The sequence below is a fragment of the Megalops cyprinoides genome, chromosome 2, assembly GCF_013368585.1.
Source record: "Megalops cyprinoides isolate fMegCyp1 chromosome 2, fMegCyp1.pri, whole genome shotgun sequence".
NCBI lineage: Eukaryota > Metazoa > Chordata > Actinopteri > Elopiformes > Megalopidae > Megalops > Megalops cyprinoides.
Window position 1 is genome coordinate 64,375,001 of NC_050584.1, and position 15,978 is coordinate 64,390,978.

Genomic DNA, 15,978 nt, shown 5'->3' on the forward strand with positions numbered 1-15,978 from the left:
TTAGACTAGCGCAGGCAGACCACTGGTGCAGCATGTCGCAAAAAAGAATTTCTGATTTTTTCCAAACGTCTGGTTATGATTTGTGGCAAATCTTTAAAAACAGATTTTGCTGAGTAGGTTTGTAGGTCATTGGTTCGAGTCTTCGATGTGACTGTAGCCGGGTGTAGTGGTTTAACCTGATTCAACCACTTGTGGCACAGTACCTAAAGAGCGGTAGGATTCGTCTGTCAGACAGCAGTTATTCAAGGGAAGCCTCTTCAGCTTTGACAGTGGGAGGCTGGGGAACAGCAAATGAACCACGCCCCCGATCTTCTTATTGGACGACAAATCCAGCATTGTGAGGTCACTGAGGGATGGAATGACCTGGACTGTGGAAAAAGACACACACACACACACACAATAGCGAGGGTTCCATCAAAGACATTCTGTCCACTAACAGGAAACTTTAATCTCTGAAATGTACACACAGGGCAGGAGTGTGGTGTTATGGTAGGGAGTAGCGCTTGTAACTGAAAGGTTGCTGATTAGACTCCTTGCTGGGGTGCTGCTGTTGTACCCTTGAGCGAGGTACACAATCCACAGCTGGCGTAGTGTATATCCAACTATATAAATGGATGAAATTGTACCCTATGTAAGTCGCTCTGGGTAAGAGTGTCTGCTAAATGACAATAGTATAATGTAATGTAATGTACACACATTCTCTTCCTGCAGTTACTGAGCCTGAAGCTTCTGGGGGAGTGGACATGAACGTTCACCCCGTTTCTCCCACTCTGGACTCACCCAGCGCCCGCACGTCGTCCTCTGTCAGACCGCACAGGTGAAGGTCCAGGCTGCGCAGGTGTGTGAGCTGGGCCAAGTGAGGGCCCGCCTGCACGAACCCCCCACCGGCCGCCTTATTGCAGGACAGATCCAGCTCCTGAAGGGCCGGGAGGAACTCGAACGCCTTTCCTAGGGTAACAGACAGACCACCAAACAGTACCGTAAGCTGGTGATGAGAGGGTGAGGCTTCAGTAAACCCCAAAATGGTGTGGAGCTACATTATCAGCAACTTGCTCATTTTAAACAATCACTGTGTTTAGAGAGAGTAGCCTTTTTATTCATTCAGGTCAGTGACTGACAGCACATGGCGACTGCATGTATTATGGGGCAGATGAACCCTCCCTCTCATTACCACAATAAGCATCAGTCTTTTTTTCCTTTTGAATGATGGAAATGTGATGTATGAACTAATTACATTACATTACATTCATTTAGCAAATGCTCTTATCCAGAGCGACTACCAGCGCAAGAGAACAAAAGTGTATCCATTCAACTTGAACGAGCAACAGTGTCAGACCAGGCTAACACCGCCCCCGAAACCAGTGAGTGTGATCATAATCAAGTTTCAAATGCACACGGCCACTTTACAAAATGTGAAATTGTTTACAATTCCAGCTGTTACTTGCACACTTCTGCCTGTCACTTGCATACTTTATCTATTTATTGTCTGTTATTTACTGATTTTACTGACTCTTTGTCTTGCACTGTCTAAATGTAGCACCATCGAGTCCCAGAGAAATGCTATTTCAACGCTGCTGTATACTGGTATATGGATGTTATGACAATAAAGCTCTCTTGACTTGACATAACACCGTTCAACACGATACCCGGCTCTGTAAGAAACCTGTGTCTATCCTGAATATGTCCGACGCTCTGGCGCTACGCAGTTCACGTACCCAGTGCGTTGAGGGCGTCCTGCTGCAGTCCACACGCCTGCAGCCGAAGCACCCTCAGCTGCGGGAGGTTCCTCAGCTGGGGGGCGAGCTCTCCCAGCCCCCCCACCAGCGGGCCGTTAGCGGAGACGTCCAGCAGCTCCAGGCCTGGCAGCACACACAGCGCCCCCCCTGGGACAGAGAGAGCAAAAGAGGGGGTCACACAGACATCACGGCGCCGGGGACCGATTGCTCTGAGCCAGTCATAATTACAATTATGGGGCGGGAGTGTAGCGTAGTGGCAAGGTGCAGGGTTTGTATCTGAGAGGTTGCTGGTTCAGTTCCCCATTGGGGCACTGCTGCTGTACCCTTGAGCAAGGTACCTAACCCAGAACTGCCTCAGTAAATATCCTACACATCTTAAAGACCCCACTTTTATATGCTGCACATTTTCTGGAGCAACTCTGGTTGAGTACCTCATCTGAGGATATGGCAGCAGTGCCCCTGAGAGCAGAAGTAGCACATTTTGGGGTCCTATCACTTACCGCTATGCCACATTAACAACCCTCGCTACGGGCAGCAAAGGCAGTTGATTGGCTGGGTTCTTTGAGCTTCACTTTCCCATCGCTAACTTGAGCCACAATGTTGTGCCGCACCCAGGCGAGCGGGGGCGTGGCCTTACCCAGGGCCTGGGCGTCCGCTGCAGTAAGCTGGCACTCCACTAGGTGGAGCTCCTTCACCCTGTTGCCTGGCTGGAAGCTACGCGCGAGGCACTGCAGGTTCCCCCCGAGGCCGGCGTTCCAGGACAGGTCCACCACCTCCAGCAGAGGGATATAACCCAGGCCCTCCCCTGGGACAATAATGTAGGTGTTACAAGTGTACCTGACCTCAGTGAGCCCTCACATTTAGCTATCGGGGTACCTGGTTTTGGAACATACGAAAAAGGCTTGCTTGAGGGCAAAAATACATAAACACAAATTCTAAAAAAATGAGTTATCAACTCTCATAGTGGAAATAAATATCAAGTCTCGAAATCGGCCCGATGTGCTTTAACAGCGCTGTATACGTCTGAACCGTTACTTGTTTATTATATTTTGTTATATATATAACGACATATATGTCGACGTTTTCTTCAAGGTGCAACACGCCAGCAAAATTCCCTGACAAAGGCAACACTCCAGTGCAGCAGGGGGCGGTGGAGCGCTTTTTCATCTGCCAGGAGCCTGAATACCACAGAAGAAGCCTTCCGAAGGCATTCTGTTTTTGAGTAACCTGGTTGCTAGGATACCTCAGTTACAGGGAACACTTCAGAGAACACAATGGCGGGAGGCCCGATGTGCTCTTTGGAGTTTATTTTAACGTTTCTGTATTTGTGAGTGTTACAGCGGACTTGAGAACTTCCTTTTGTGTTTTCATTCAAATATATTTAAATATATTAAATATATTCAAGCATATATCAAATATATTCACTGCAAACACTGCAAACTGCTGACCTCTTTGGCCTCATAACATGTCTTCCCTCTCCGGGGTCCAAAAGCCTGCCATTTTCAGAAAATATCTCCATGCAGAAAATCAACAAGGAAGAGTGAATACAATTCAGAAACTGAGATATGTGCACCTGAAAATCCTGCACTACTAACCTAACTAGTTTTTGAGTATGTGGCATTTCTCTGCTTTGGAGCTGGTAAGAAAGCAATGCCAAGCTGTGCCACGGTTTCTTGGACTGCAACACACACCACCCCCATTTAGAACAACGCTGGCAACTGACAGCAACTGAACGTGGCAAATCTGGACAAATGGCTAGACATTTGGGGTAACAACCCTGGTGCTGGTGTTTGTAGTGGGTTGTTTGGGGGACTTTGGGTCGGTATGTAAGCAACTTTAATAAGCAGAAACAGACAGAGGAGTTTATGTAGAAAAACAGCTGCTGTACAGATGAGAGAATAACTGTGGGTTGCAGCATGGCATTCTGGGTAAGTGAGTTTTGGTAGTCAGAGCTGCCTGCTTTTCAGGTGTTTCACAGAGAGAGGTTTGAAAGGGGACGGGGAACGAGATCCCCTCCTACCCAGCGCGGTGAGGTCCTCCGCCGTCAGCCTGCAGCTGCACAACCTCAGGATCCTCAGTTTGCTCACGTGCTGGAGGTGAAAGGTCAAGGCCCTCAGCGACCCACCAATCAGGTCGTTCCACGACAGGTCGATCTCCTCCAGCAGGCTGAGGAAAGGCAGCAGGGTTGCTAAAGTGGAGAAAGGGAGATGGCGAGTGAGAGATAGAGGAGAGAGTGAGATGGAGAAGGAGGAAATGAGAGAGAAAAAGCAGAAAGGAAGGAGGAGAAAGTGAGGGGAAGAGGAAAAAGTAAACAAGGGAAAGAGAGTAACGCTTTTCAAAATGTGACTGTAAGCGTCTGGCTGGTGGACAACCAATCTCTCAGCCCCCTTTGTATGATATTAGGAGAGAGAGAGAGAGAGAGAGAGAGAGAGAGAGCTGCTATTACGGTGTGTGCTGCAGTATGGTGGGAGAGAAACTAAGACAGCTCTCGGTTCTATGCGAGGTCACCGTCACCGATGACGTCACTCACCCAGCTCCAGAACATCGGTGGCCGTCAGGTCACAGTGGCCAAGACTCAGAGCATGGCTGTCTGCCTTCTTCCCCAGCTTCTGAACGAACTGCTTCACGCGGCCCCACCCCGCTTCCGAACTCGCCTCGGTGTCTGCGGGATCACTGCCGCCTGAAAACACATCAGCCCCTAGAGGACATCTCATGGACTGTAATAAATACATTACATCTCACTGTCTCAAATATACAATGTCTTACTGACACTGAGATATCCAATATCTCATTGATTCCAAGAGACACATGACATATCATTGACTCTGAGAGATACAATATAGCTTACTACCTGTAAGAAATACATTACATCTCACTGTCCCTGAAAACATCTCACTTAGTCTAAGACCGTGTTTCCCAACCCTGCTCCTGGAGGCACACTGTCCTGCATATCTTCTATGTATCCTTCCCGCTTGACTAAATCAGGTGTGCTCAGCTAATCAAAAGTGCCACTGATGAGTTCAGTCAGGTAGGTAGAGCAGGGATAGATAGAAGATATGCAGGACGGTGTGCCTTCAGGAGCAGGGTTGGGAAACGCTGGTCTAAGAGACATACAGCACCTCAATGATTCTAAGATAAACACTACATGTCATTGATACTTGAGAGACACACAGTATCTCACTGATACTGAGGGATACTCTACATCTCACTAAGTCTAAAATAAACACAGTATTCACTGACTCCAAGAGATATAACACATCATCGACAGACTGTGACAGACCATCATAAAAATAAAAATGTAAACTATCAGAGAAGAGATACTCATGTTCTTATACGTTGCATACGTGTTGTTCCCTCTTGTTTCACAAAGGACTGTATTTTGTAGCTTTTGTATTTAAGTCAGTCAGGCTCCTGTTGGTCAACAAGAACGCCACACCCCTGGCGATGACCGAGGCTGCGTCACCGGGCACCGTACCTGTGCTCTTGTCGCCACCCTGGCCGCCTGGCCCTCCGGTTTCAGGGGCGCCTCCTTCCTTCCCGTCGGCGTTTTCGGAGGGGCGAAAGAGGCGGCCCACGGAAGGCCTGGCGCGCCGCTCCGCGAAGGACGTCTTCCTACGTATCTGGTTCATTATCATGTCGAAGGGGGACCTCTTCTGCGGGCATTCCCGGCCCTTCGGAGGATCTGGGCACAGCATCGCGCATTGCACAAAACGCGACATTAAGATCAAAACTCGCGTGATCGCGATCATGCGAGTCGCCCAGAACTTCGGAAAATCACAGTCTGGGTTTGATTGCATTCAACAGTAAACACAGTAAACTTATGATCCAGTTATAGTCAAATTAGATCTGATAGAATCGCTACTGTAAGAACGACAACTGTATAAGATATCGGATCTGGTGTGCATTTGAAATACATGCACATTATAACAGTCGTGCAAAGTTATTCCAGCAGATTTTTTCTTCCTCTTCAACAAGAATATGCTCTGCAAGCTTATGTGCACTATTCATGGTCAAAGAGCTGCAGGGTCTCTAAAAATGCATTTATCGCTGCATTGCCTTATTCTACCACTGACGAATAAACAGTATGTTCATTATGTTTCATGAATGAATAGATTTTATATCATTATGTGAATATTATATCATTATATCATTATGTGTATACTCATCGTGTGTCCACACAGTAAGAAAAAAACCCTAAGAAGTGTATCACTTCCGTACCAGCTAAGGTCTCTTCCTATATGACATCCTGCAATAACGCAATTTAATTGTAAGCACTGTGGTTATTTAATTGGCTGTGATTTGTATGACCGTTACTGATGTATGAATAGGGAACTGATCTCATTTGCATCATATGTGATCTATTCAAGCTTTAATTACATATTTCAGGAGGGGAAGACAAGCCCCGCAGAGCCCTTGGTCTGTGGATGATATGCTGTGCAATGAAATACTGTAATCCTTACCGTGTTGTAATGTAATGTGGATTGCATAGGCTTCATTATTACTTGTGCACTGATATTGTGCATACTCCTCTGACTGAGTTAACAACATTCTCCACATACCGCATTAATGTATCACTATTTAATCATATTACTACTTTTATTATAGTGGTAGTACATTGTTGTCATTTAGCACGGCGTTTCCCAAACCTCTCCTGGAGGACCCCTTGTCCTGCATGTTTTAGATCTCTCCTTGCTCCAACACAGCTGATTCAAATGATCAGTTTGTTATCAAGCAGCTTCAGGAGTTCATAACGAGAGGTTTGGGAAACGCTGATTTACCAGACACTCTTGTCCAGAGTGACTTACACAGGTTATAGTTTTACATGTTATCCATTCATACAGCTGGATATTTACTTAAGTAACTTGCCCAAGGGTAGCATAGCAGTGCCCCAGCAGGGAATCTAACCAGCAACCTTTTGGTTATGAGTTCCACGCTCCTTACCACTGTGCTACACAGCTTGTGGTGTTGTTGTTGTCGTGTTTTAGTAGTATTTTATAGTATAAATACATCTGATGGTAGCATTCATTGATTTGCGATTTGTTAGCCGTTGCTTATCTGTGTTGGTCTCATCTACCAATCCCTGATTTGTGTCCGCTAAAGTCCGGGCTCCCAGATAGGGTGACAATCGCTGAAATTGAGTTAAGGTAAAATGCGCACTGTGTGCGAGAGGGATGAAGGCGTCTTGTGCAGTGACACATTACACAGCAGAGTAGACAGAGTAGGAGGTGTCTTCTTAAACCTACCGCTGGTTACTTCATATAGCCTACTTTTCTTGTTCAGTGTTTCTACATACCTGCGGTTTCCATTCTGCGGTCTTCAACACCTGTCCCAACAACAAGAATTGCCAATGTCCCCGGTTATCCTGGGAAGCGGCATAACAGCACAATTATTGCAGTGATTCACAAATGAAATACTGATTACAATCAGAAATACGTTTCTGTAACCGCGCTCTGAATTAAACAAGATGAGCTGTGCCATTCACGACATCTAAATCCAAATAATGTTCAGGCTTTCTTCTGTTTGTCGCCCACTTTGAGAATGTCGTATGTTTAAGTGTTAATAATTTAGTTATTTTAGTTACTGCTGCCGCGAACAGGTGCAGCCAGCGCATACAGTAAGATCCTGTTTCTTTTTATGGCAAACAGGATTTCTGCCACACCTAAAAGAAGAGAATGTTTTTTTGTTTTTAAGAATATTTGGCTAATTAACGATAGCGTGTCGTAAGCGTGTCTTATTTACCCGTTCTCTGGATGTAAATCGCAGAGGCTGGTCGCACTCTACGATTAAGCAGGCTATCTTAATGTTCGATAATGCTGCGCTTCTGCGAAAGATAATACGATCCAGGAAGTCAGCTCTCTGATTGCACTTTGAAACCTGTGGTTCGGACGAGGCGTTAGGATCTGCGGACTTCCTAGCCTGGGCTTCTCAGCTCTTTTGAGAAACACCGACGTTGTTGTGGCGATTATTTGCCAGTTTCTTGTCCAGTTACAGGAGTCCGACTAATTGCGCGACTGAAATATTGATACCTTTAGGTTTCGTGTATTACTCATTTGCATGCCTTCATCTATAACTCGTCCAACACTTCCCTTACAAAACTAAGGAGTGGTCCGTCTAAATAAGAATGCGAATTAGCTTTTCATTACCGCGGACAGAGGTGACGGATCTTAAATACACCTTTTCGCGTTTAATTCGGTTCACTCAAAGGGTGAATAATTTACCCCGCCAGATGGTACGCAGGAAAATGCGGAGTTCGTGGACCCAGCTCAGTCAACTACTATCACTGGTGTTTTTGTACTCTGAGGTACAAAGCGTACCTGTGATTCTGTGAGACAATCAGACTCATTCACAAGTGAATCTGCTGTACGTTTGACGGTGGTAATTATCAAAGAGTGATTACAGGGGTATTTTATTAACATAATATCAGTTTAGCATGTCATCGCTGCCCCTCTACCCTCCCGGGTCACGGTGCAAACCCGTGACACAGAGGGGCAGCAGCAGACACGGTAATTTGCCATGGTCTCGGTTTAGCCCTGCACGGAGCATATGCTCAATAGCAGATCTAGCCTAATGCTCATTTAATCCGGCGTACTGCAATAAGATTTTATTTCTGGGGCATGCAGTAAAGCATTTACGAAGCGGCTAAACGCGAAACATCTGATTAAGGCGTTTCAAAATATAATCCCTCCAAGATTAGCTACCAGCTACCGTTTAGCCGTGGGTCTGAACCACACCACCGGGGTCTGCTTTAGGACCAGTATATTCACGAAAACATTCTTGAACTGATTACACACACCTTTGAGTATTTGGCCGGGCTGCTCCTCCAACACTTAGTGTATTTTTGGCTTAAATGCTTTTGTTAGCATTTATTTTGCTCTTATTAATGAGTGCTTATTTCTGCTGGTGTCTTTCAGCACCTAATACCTAAATTGTTTGATGGTATGTTGAAAATGTTTGACGGTATGTTGACATTTTAATAAGAAATCGTAAATTGCTTTACAAAAGGTAGTGCACATACGAGTAAAGTCTGGAAAAAAATCAAGTAACTAAGTAACTGAACATAGCTTTCCATTGATTAATAATCTGGTTCTCCTTATTCTTGTGAGAATAGACAAGATTTGTGGGACTCACAAACACTTTCACTTTCAGTCTCTGCATTCACATTCTGTACGTAAACTCCATTTTGTGGGATTGGTCGTGAGTGTTACAGACGGCAGTGTTTTTTACGGAGAGCTTCTTCATACTGGGACGACTGGGACCAGTGAGAGAGGTGCTGTTTCAGCCAGGTATGTGTGGAAATGTTCTGCCCCTCGAATCCGTAATAAAAAGAAGAAAGAGGTACATCCGATCGCGAGTGCTCTGGTATTGCGGTAACCGTATATGTGGAAACAAATTACTCCGACCTGCTTCATATAACATACAAATCTGAGCCCGTTTCGCCTCGCGTAGCAAGTCCTTTTGCTATATAAGTATTTAAAGAACTACAGAAGGTAGTATTTATAAATCATTAACAAAAATGAAGTAAAATCGTTTACATTTTCTGATAGTAAACTTGGCGAAGCTAACAGTATGGGAGCTACTAGAGTGATTGGAGATTTAAATAGAATCCATATTCTATTTAAGCAGACATCTGGCAAATGAAGTGACCCTTGTCGCCAGTAACAATGTGAGGCAGGATTACTTCATGGGAGTTACAACACTGGAGTGTGTGCAACATGAAAAAGACTTCGTTATTATAGTTGACACAAGCCAAAAAAAAAAAAAACGGTAAACATGACGCAGGGGTGTACAGAAAAAGTACTGATAACAAATCAGCCTTTGCTGGACCACATTTAAAGTAGTGTTCGAGGTACCACAGTATAAGAAGGTCACAGAAGGAGATGGTGTGTGGATGATGGTGTGCCTATTTGGTGTGTTCACTGTAAAGCATTTATATCTCTGAGCATTGCGACAGAAGGAAAAGAGTGTTTTTATGTTAAATCTCACGGACAGCTCCAGTCTGACAAGGGTCAGGACTGTAAAATATCTGCAAATTGCAGACTGCAATACTATGTTGGGAACCCCAGATTTGAGAGATGAAATATGGAACATTCATTACATTACATTACATTACATTCATTTAGCAGAAGCTCTTATCCAGAGCGACTTACAGCACAAAAGAACAGAACTGTATCCATTCAGGTTGAATGAGCAACAGTGTCAAGCCAGGCTAACAACACTCCCAAACAAGTGAGTGTAAGCATAACACTATTCAAACCCTAACACATGATTAGACAAGCATACTACCATACTTCAGTCACTAGATCACAGAATCCAAAACATATTACAACACTACATGTAAAATAAACAGCAAGTACTACAAGTAGCAGATGTTGGGGGGGTTGAGATTGAGGTGGAATCGAGATGCAGTCTGAAGAGGTGGGTCCTCAGTGTGTTGGAAAATGGCCAGGGTTTCCCCTGTTCTGACTCCCGTGGGGAGTTCATTCCACCAATGAGGGACCGGTACAGACAGGGGTCGTGTCTGAGAGGAGCGACCGCATCAGGATGGGACAGTCAGTTGCCCCATGGTTGCAGAGCGTAGTGTTCTTGGTGGAGCATATGGTTTGAAGAGCGATTGTAGGTGTGAGGGGGCTGTCCCATTCACTGTCCTTTATGCCAGCCAAAGTTTTGAACTTGTTGTAATCAATAACAGGAAGTGAAGTGAGGAGGGGTGAAACTTGACTATGTTTGTTTGTATGTATGTATGTTTGTTTGTTATTTGGGGTCTTTGTAGACAAGTCTTGCAGCTGCATTCTGGATTAGTTGGAGGGATTTGATGGCACAGGCAGGAAGACAAGCAGAGAGAGAGTTACAGTAATCCAGGCATGAGAGGACCAGGGTCTGAACTAGGAGCTGCATAGAATTCACAGTGAGGTAGGGGCAGATCCTTAAGATGTTGTACAAAAAGAGTTTGCGTGTCTGACACACCGCTGCAACCTGAGAAGAGAAGGACAGTTTGCTATCAGGTATTTACAGCAAGGCTTTTGACAGTGCCATTGGTGAAAAAGCTTGTAGAGTCGAGGCTGAGGGAGAGGCCTTGAAACAGGGAGGACCTGACATGACTGTTGGAAAACATGCATAAAATGTGTCAGGTTCAATGAAGCATCAGCCTTCTGTCCAGCCTTCATCCTTCAACAACTGCGTTTATTTAGCATGTTTTCAACACATGCAATGATTGGTGAAAGATTTCATCACTACCATTCAGCAACACTTCACAGGTCGTAAAAATCAGCTGAAATTTACTCATAGGAAATGGTCTTACTCCCAGCTGGAAGTAGGAATAAGAGGTTTCATTGCATATTCTGAGGTAGGACATTTTCTACTCCTGAAAGTGCTATTAGCCAGACTCTCAGAGTAATTCTCAGATGCTAGATGAATACACGCCTTGTTGGGAAATGCAGGTCTATTCCTGTATAGATCAATAAAATGAATAATTCCCTGAGCCTGTATGTGTCTAACTTCTCAAAGTAGGTAGTAGGAAGTTGGAAATGACTCTTAAGTGCTCAAAAATTCTGGGAATGATGTAAATTTGGTCCTACCTACTCTTAATACTATAGCAAAGGGTGAGAGCAGTCACCCCATCCAGCCTCAAATCCGGGTCTATGGGGTACCAAAGTGCATGGGCACACAACAGGGAGTTGGCTGCAACTTCAGTTTTTGACCGACAGTCCTGCACAAAGGTTTTTAGATGCCTAATATTTAAATATTTATTTAATACATATTTAAATGAAGCAACAAGTGAGTGAAGTCTGATGAACATGCATAAAGTGGAACACTACAACGAAAAAAGGCACACTCAGTGACACGTGGGACACAAACACTTTCAATTTCACTTTCTCCATTTGCATTAAGAACACAGACTCTAACTGAAGAGACTCCATTTTGTGAGATTGTCTGTGAGTGTTACAGACTGCAGTGTTTTACAGAGAGCTGCTGCATGCTGGGAAGACTGGGACCAGGGAGAGAGGTGCTGTTTCAACCAGGTATGTTTAGAATTTTTTCTCTATCCTTTAGCCAATGACTGGGATGTGAAACTAACAGACTGGAAGGTTTTAATGCGATTCAAGAAGACTTGAATATAAAATCCAGATTTTGGGCACATATCTGACATAGAAGCCCTTAAAATGTACAGAGAAGGGCAGTAACACAGTTATTGTGGAAGTAAACTTGTATTGAAACAATGAGGATCTGCAGAATGATTTTTTTATGGCATCCTAGCAGTAGAAAGCTGTAACGTCTATAAATCGATGAGCTCTGTTGTTGTTGCTGATTGAAATTTACTGCACACCCTGTTGTATGATATAGCGTACAATGCTGAAAGCAGCAAGAGGCCTCCCCTGAAGGGGGGATGACAGTTAATGGCTTGTACCTGTATGCACTGGGTCACCATGCCTTACCACAAGGACACTGGAGTACCAGCCAGATAAGACAGTCAAAGTAAGAACATAGAGGAAGAATACCCTGTCTCAACTGTAGTAGAGGAGGAACTTGTGGTGGAGCGTATGTGCTAGTCACGTATGCATAGAAAGGAGTCCCTGAATATGCAACTGTTTCTTGCAACACAAGAGAGTTAACTGTATCTCCTGTCTAGTGTGTATGTGTTGACTCTTTGCTCCTCTAAACCAGAACAAATGCCCTGCCTGAGTTAATTCTTTGACAGTTATCAAGCATAATACGTATGAACAGAGAAAACTTTTCACATTTTTAAAAGGGATGAAGTTGTCGGGAGAAGATATTTTAAAAAGAGTGAATTTGTCATCATAAAAACAAGGCAACGGTGGTTCAAGGTCAATGTCACATTGACAGTAGGAGGAATTCTTTCACTCAGACAGTCATAAATGCATGCAGTGGACAGCAGCTACATCATTTGCCAGCAATGACCATGAGCCCACATCAGTGGAACAAATTGGCTTTGTTTTGCAGGTTGGAAGGGTGGATAGGTTGGTCAGGGTCCCTTCATCGCACCACTTTCTAAGCTCTGGGACTTGTGTGGTCATGTATGAATTATTCAGATAGCATTAAGTGGATGTGTATTTCCTGACAGCATTTGTCTCCTGGTGCACTGTGGGGCTTGTAACTGTAATGATACAGTCATTAAATACACATTCAGTCAGAATATGTTCTGAAATTCCCATGACTTTGTCAGATGATGGCGGAATGAATCTTGTTTGGTGTTCAGCAAAACTGTCGACATGTTTTCATGCACGTCTACCTGACCACAGAGGGGAACAGGAAGCAGACATTTAGAGCACAGCATTGTATTTGACAGCGCCATCGTCTCTCTGAAATGTTTCACTATTTTAAATACATCAGGATACAATCCACTGATGTAAATGCGAATGTATTGCATGTCATATGCTCATAGAGTCAGCAGGAGAAACTCAGATCCCCATGTCTACATCTACAGCGAAATTGTTTGCTTATAGAAACAAGCAGCTTCTTCCTCTTTAGAAGTATTGGTTGGACTGGAGCAGCATAGAGCTGATGGTTCAGGATTGCCTACGAGTGTTATCTTGAGGACACGTTCACTGCACTTGACAATGCTGTGGCATGACTTAAGGGCCCTTAGTGGCAGTAGGACACCAGCACCTCCAGCTGTGCCATTTTTGGAATTTTTCCATGCTGATGATATTATCAATGTAAAACCATTGAACTTTAGTTGTAAGAGGTCTTCACGATGAAAACAGCGATGTTCTTGGATGCAAATGATGTTGATTCCATAGAGTTCTGTGAGATATGCCATCTCAGACTCCTAAGGGATTGTTGCTGGAGTATGGGTGCTGAAAGTGTTTGCTGTGAAAGGCGGCTTGCGGCTGATGAATTTCTCCAAACCATCCTTCTCAACATCAGGACCAGACCGTCCCGAAGGCTTAAGGACCAGTCCGTCACTCTTATTGGCTAAACCCAAAGGCGACTTGGTTGGCTTGGACAAGTCAGGGGCTTTAACTCTGGTGCTGCTTTGCTGTGACTTCATATCTTTGTCGATTTACTATGTGAAACTGAGGGCGCAACTCCTTCAGGGACCCCTTTCTGTCGGGTTGGTCCCCTAGCTTTTGACATTGACTGGGTCGAGTTGCAAGGCAGCAGCATCATTTGACCCGTAGCTGGGGTAAGGATTGGTATAGGGCCAGGGCGTGTCCACACACCAGTGGGCCACACACCAAATACCCATTGTAGGGTCCCTTCTCCTCCAGCAACCTTGCCCAAAAATATACTGTTTTACAAAGTTGCAAAAAGAATTGATTGAGTCTGCTATTTTAATGAAACCCAGCACAGTTTTAAAACCTTTTAATTTCATGTTCTGTAATCTTGGCATTGTCGTTGACACTGTTTTGTTCTACCTCCAGCAGATTGTGATCACCTTACTCACGTACTTACTGGTCTAAAGTCACTACATATTGCTGTATACAGACTGCACTCACCCGTAATCAGGTACTTACTGCTATAACATCACTTCATATTACAGTATACAGACTGAACTCACCTGTACACAGGTACATACATTCCTATTACTGTATACATACAGATTGTACTCATCTGTACACAGGTACCTACATAGTGACTACTTTAGATTTATAATACATAAAGTATATTTCATATGTGGCCCTACAGGGTGTTAATAGTGTGAACTATGACATTCAGAGGCAGTAAGAAGCTAAGCCATAAAATCAGAAACTTTATTGCCAAACAAACTGAAGTCCATTAAAAAAAACCCTTGGCTACATTCTCACAGTCAGAGGTGGTAAGAACCTAAGCCATAAAATCAAACACCAATTAAATGTATTCATTGCCAAATAAACCAAAGTCCTTAATATAACCCTTGACCGTAAGCATATTATAGCATTAAAGACCTATGCAGATGAACTTGTTTTCATATCAGATGACAGACTCACTGGAACATTCAGTAAGCAGCTACAGATGAGAGCACGACATTGAAAATAAACAGTTCACACTTTGCTGTGATACTGATAGAGGAGAATATGTGAGCGCTGGGCAGAGAAGGAACCCAGAGTCTGCACAGAAACTCTGGAACAGGTGAGTACAGCCTGTTTAATGTGAAGAAAAGGGAGACCAGTAAGAACCTGTGTACAAGTGAGTATAATATGTGTAATATGAAGTCAGACCAAAACCTGCCTGGGCACTAGTGAGTACAATGTGTAAAATATGAAGCCCTCCAGGGGGGTGGGAGGGCTTGACGGAGCAAAGAATTTAGTGTTAATAGAACTCAGTGAACTTGTTACTGTATGAGGAACTTGTTTAAACTGCTACTTGTTTGGCCATGAAATCAGGCAAGAGGAGACACAGAAATAACCACTGTAGTAAATATTTAAAAAAATCTGAAGACTTAATAGAAAATAGCACATAATCACAAAGAAAATGAGATGAGAGAGATGTCAGATGTAGTAGTTTCAATGTCTGTATAAGTCAAGTAACTGATTGCAATGGGCACATTGGGTTGAACATTTACTCAACATTCCCCCTGAACATTGGAACTTGGCAGAAGATAACTCCTGAACAGCCACTGATCAGGGGCAAAGTTGACAGTTCTGATAGAAGTGATATCTTTCTTTATTGAACAGCATAGGCTCTGTGTTGTGTGGTGTCCACTGTCTCTGTTGACCAATATCTAAGCTCTGTGTTGAACAGTGCCTCAACTTTGTGTTGAATGGTGTCTAAGATCTGTGTTGAATACTGCAGTGTGTAGGGAATTAGAACATTATGCTAAATGACTGTGTATCTGTTTAACACTTTAAAGGACTGTTCTCAGCTTTCCAACCTGTATAGGTAAATCTTATGAACATCAGAATGTCACACACCCCCCCATGCACACTGTCTCTGAAAGAGTATCTCTGATCTGCTTTAAGTATGCACAGTGAATACACAACATGCATTCTGGTGTCTCCCAAACACCATTTTTGCTCAGTTGTCCTCAGCACTTCTCTTCAAAGTGACTGTGTGTATCTGAGGTTTATCTAGTCGATAATAAGGATCTTTCGCTTGCCTTTGGCTTCTACATTTACATTTTTACATTTATCCATTTGGCAGACGCTTTTATCCAAAGCGACTTACATAGGTTACAGTTCTTTACAATGTTATCCATTTCTACAGCTGGATATTTACTGAGGGGCTTCTCCCTTCACATTGCCATTAGTTGTTAGGCTTCTCTTTCAATACAAGTGGCACGATGTTGTTCAGGTAAGGGATG

At 43.9% G+C, this 15,978-nt stretch overlaps 1 protein-coding gene across 1 annotated transcript in view; it reads right to left on the reverse strand.

Moving 5' to 3' along the window:
* lrrc31 (leucine rich repeat containing 31) overlaps positions 1 to 7,560 on the reverse strand; it is a 10,077-nt gene extending 2,517 nt beyond the window's left edge. Inside the window, exons 1-9 of the mRNA XM_036520428.1 lie at positions 7,476 to 7,560; positions 7,030 to 7,098; positions 5,200 to 5,418; positions 4,267 to 4,416; positions 3,757 to 3,924; positions 2,374 to 2,541; positions 1,716 to 1,883; positions 781 to 948; positions 204 to 368 (exon numbers count right to left, since the gene is read on the reverse strand). Of these exons, the coding sequence (XP_036376321.1) occupies positions 204 to 368; positions 781 to 948; positions 1,716 to 1,883; positions 2,374 to 2,541; positions 3,757 to 3,924; positions 4,267 to 4,416; positions 5,200 to 5,418; positions 7,030 to 7,042 (1,219 nt within the window). The 5' untranslated portion in view covers positions 7,043 to 7,098; positions 7,476 to 7,560. The remainder of the gene's footprint in view (positions 1 to 203; positions 369 to 780; positions 949 to 1,715; positions 1,884 to 2,373; positions 2,542 to 3,756; positions 3,925 to 4,266; positions 4,417 to 5,199; positions 5,419 to 7,029; positions 7,099 to 7,475) is intronic.
* Between the last annotated feature and the right edge of the window lie 8,418 nt (positions 7,561 to 15,978).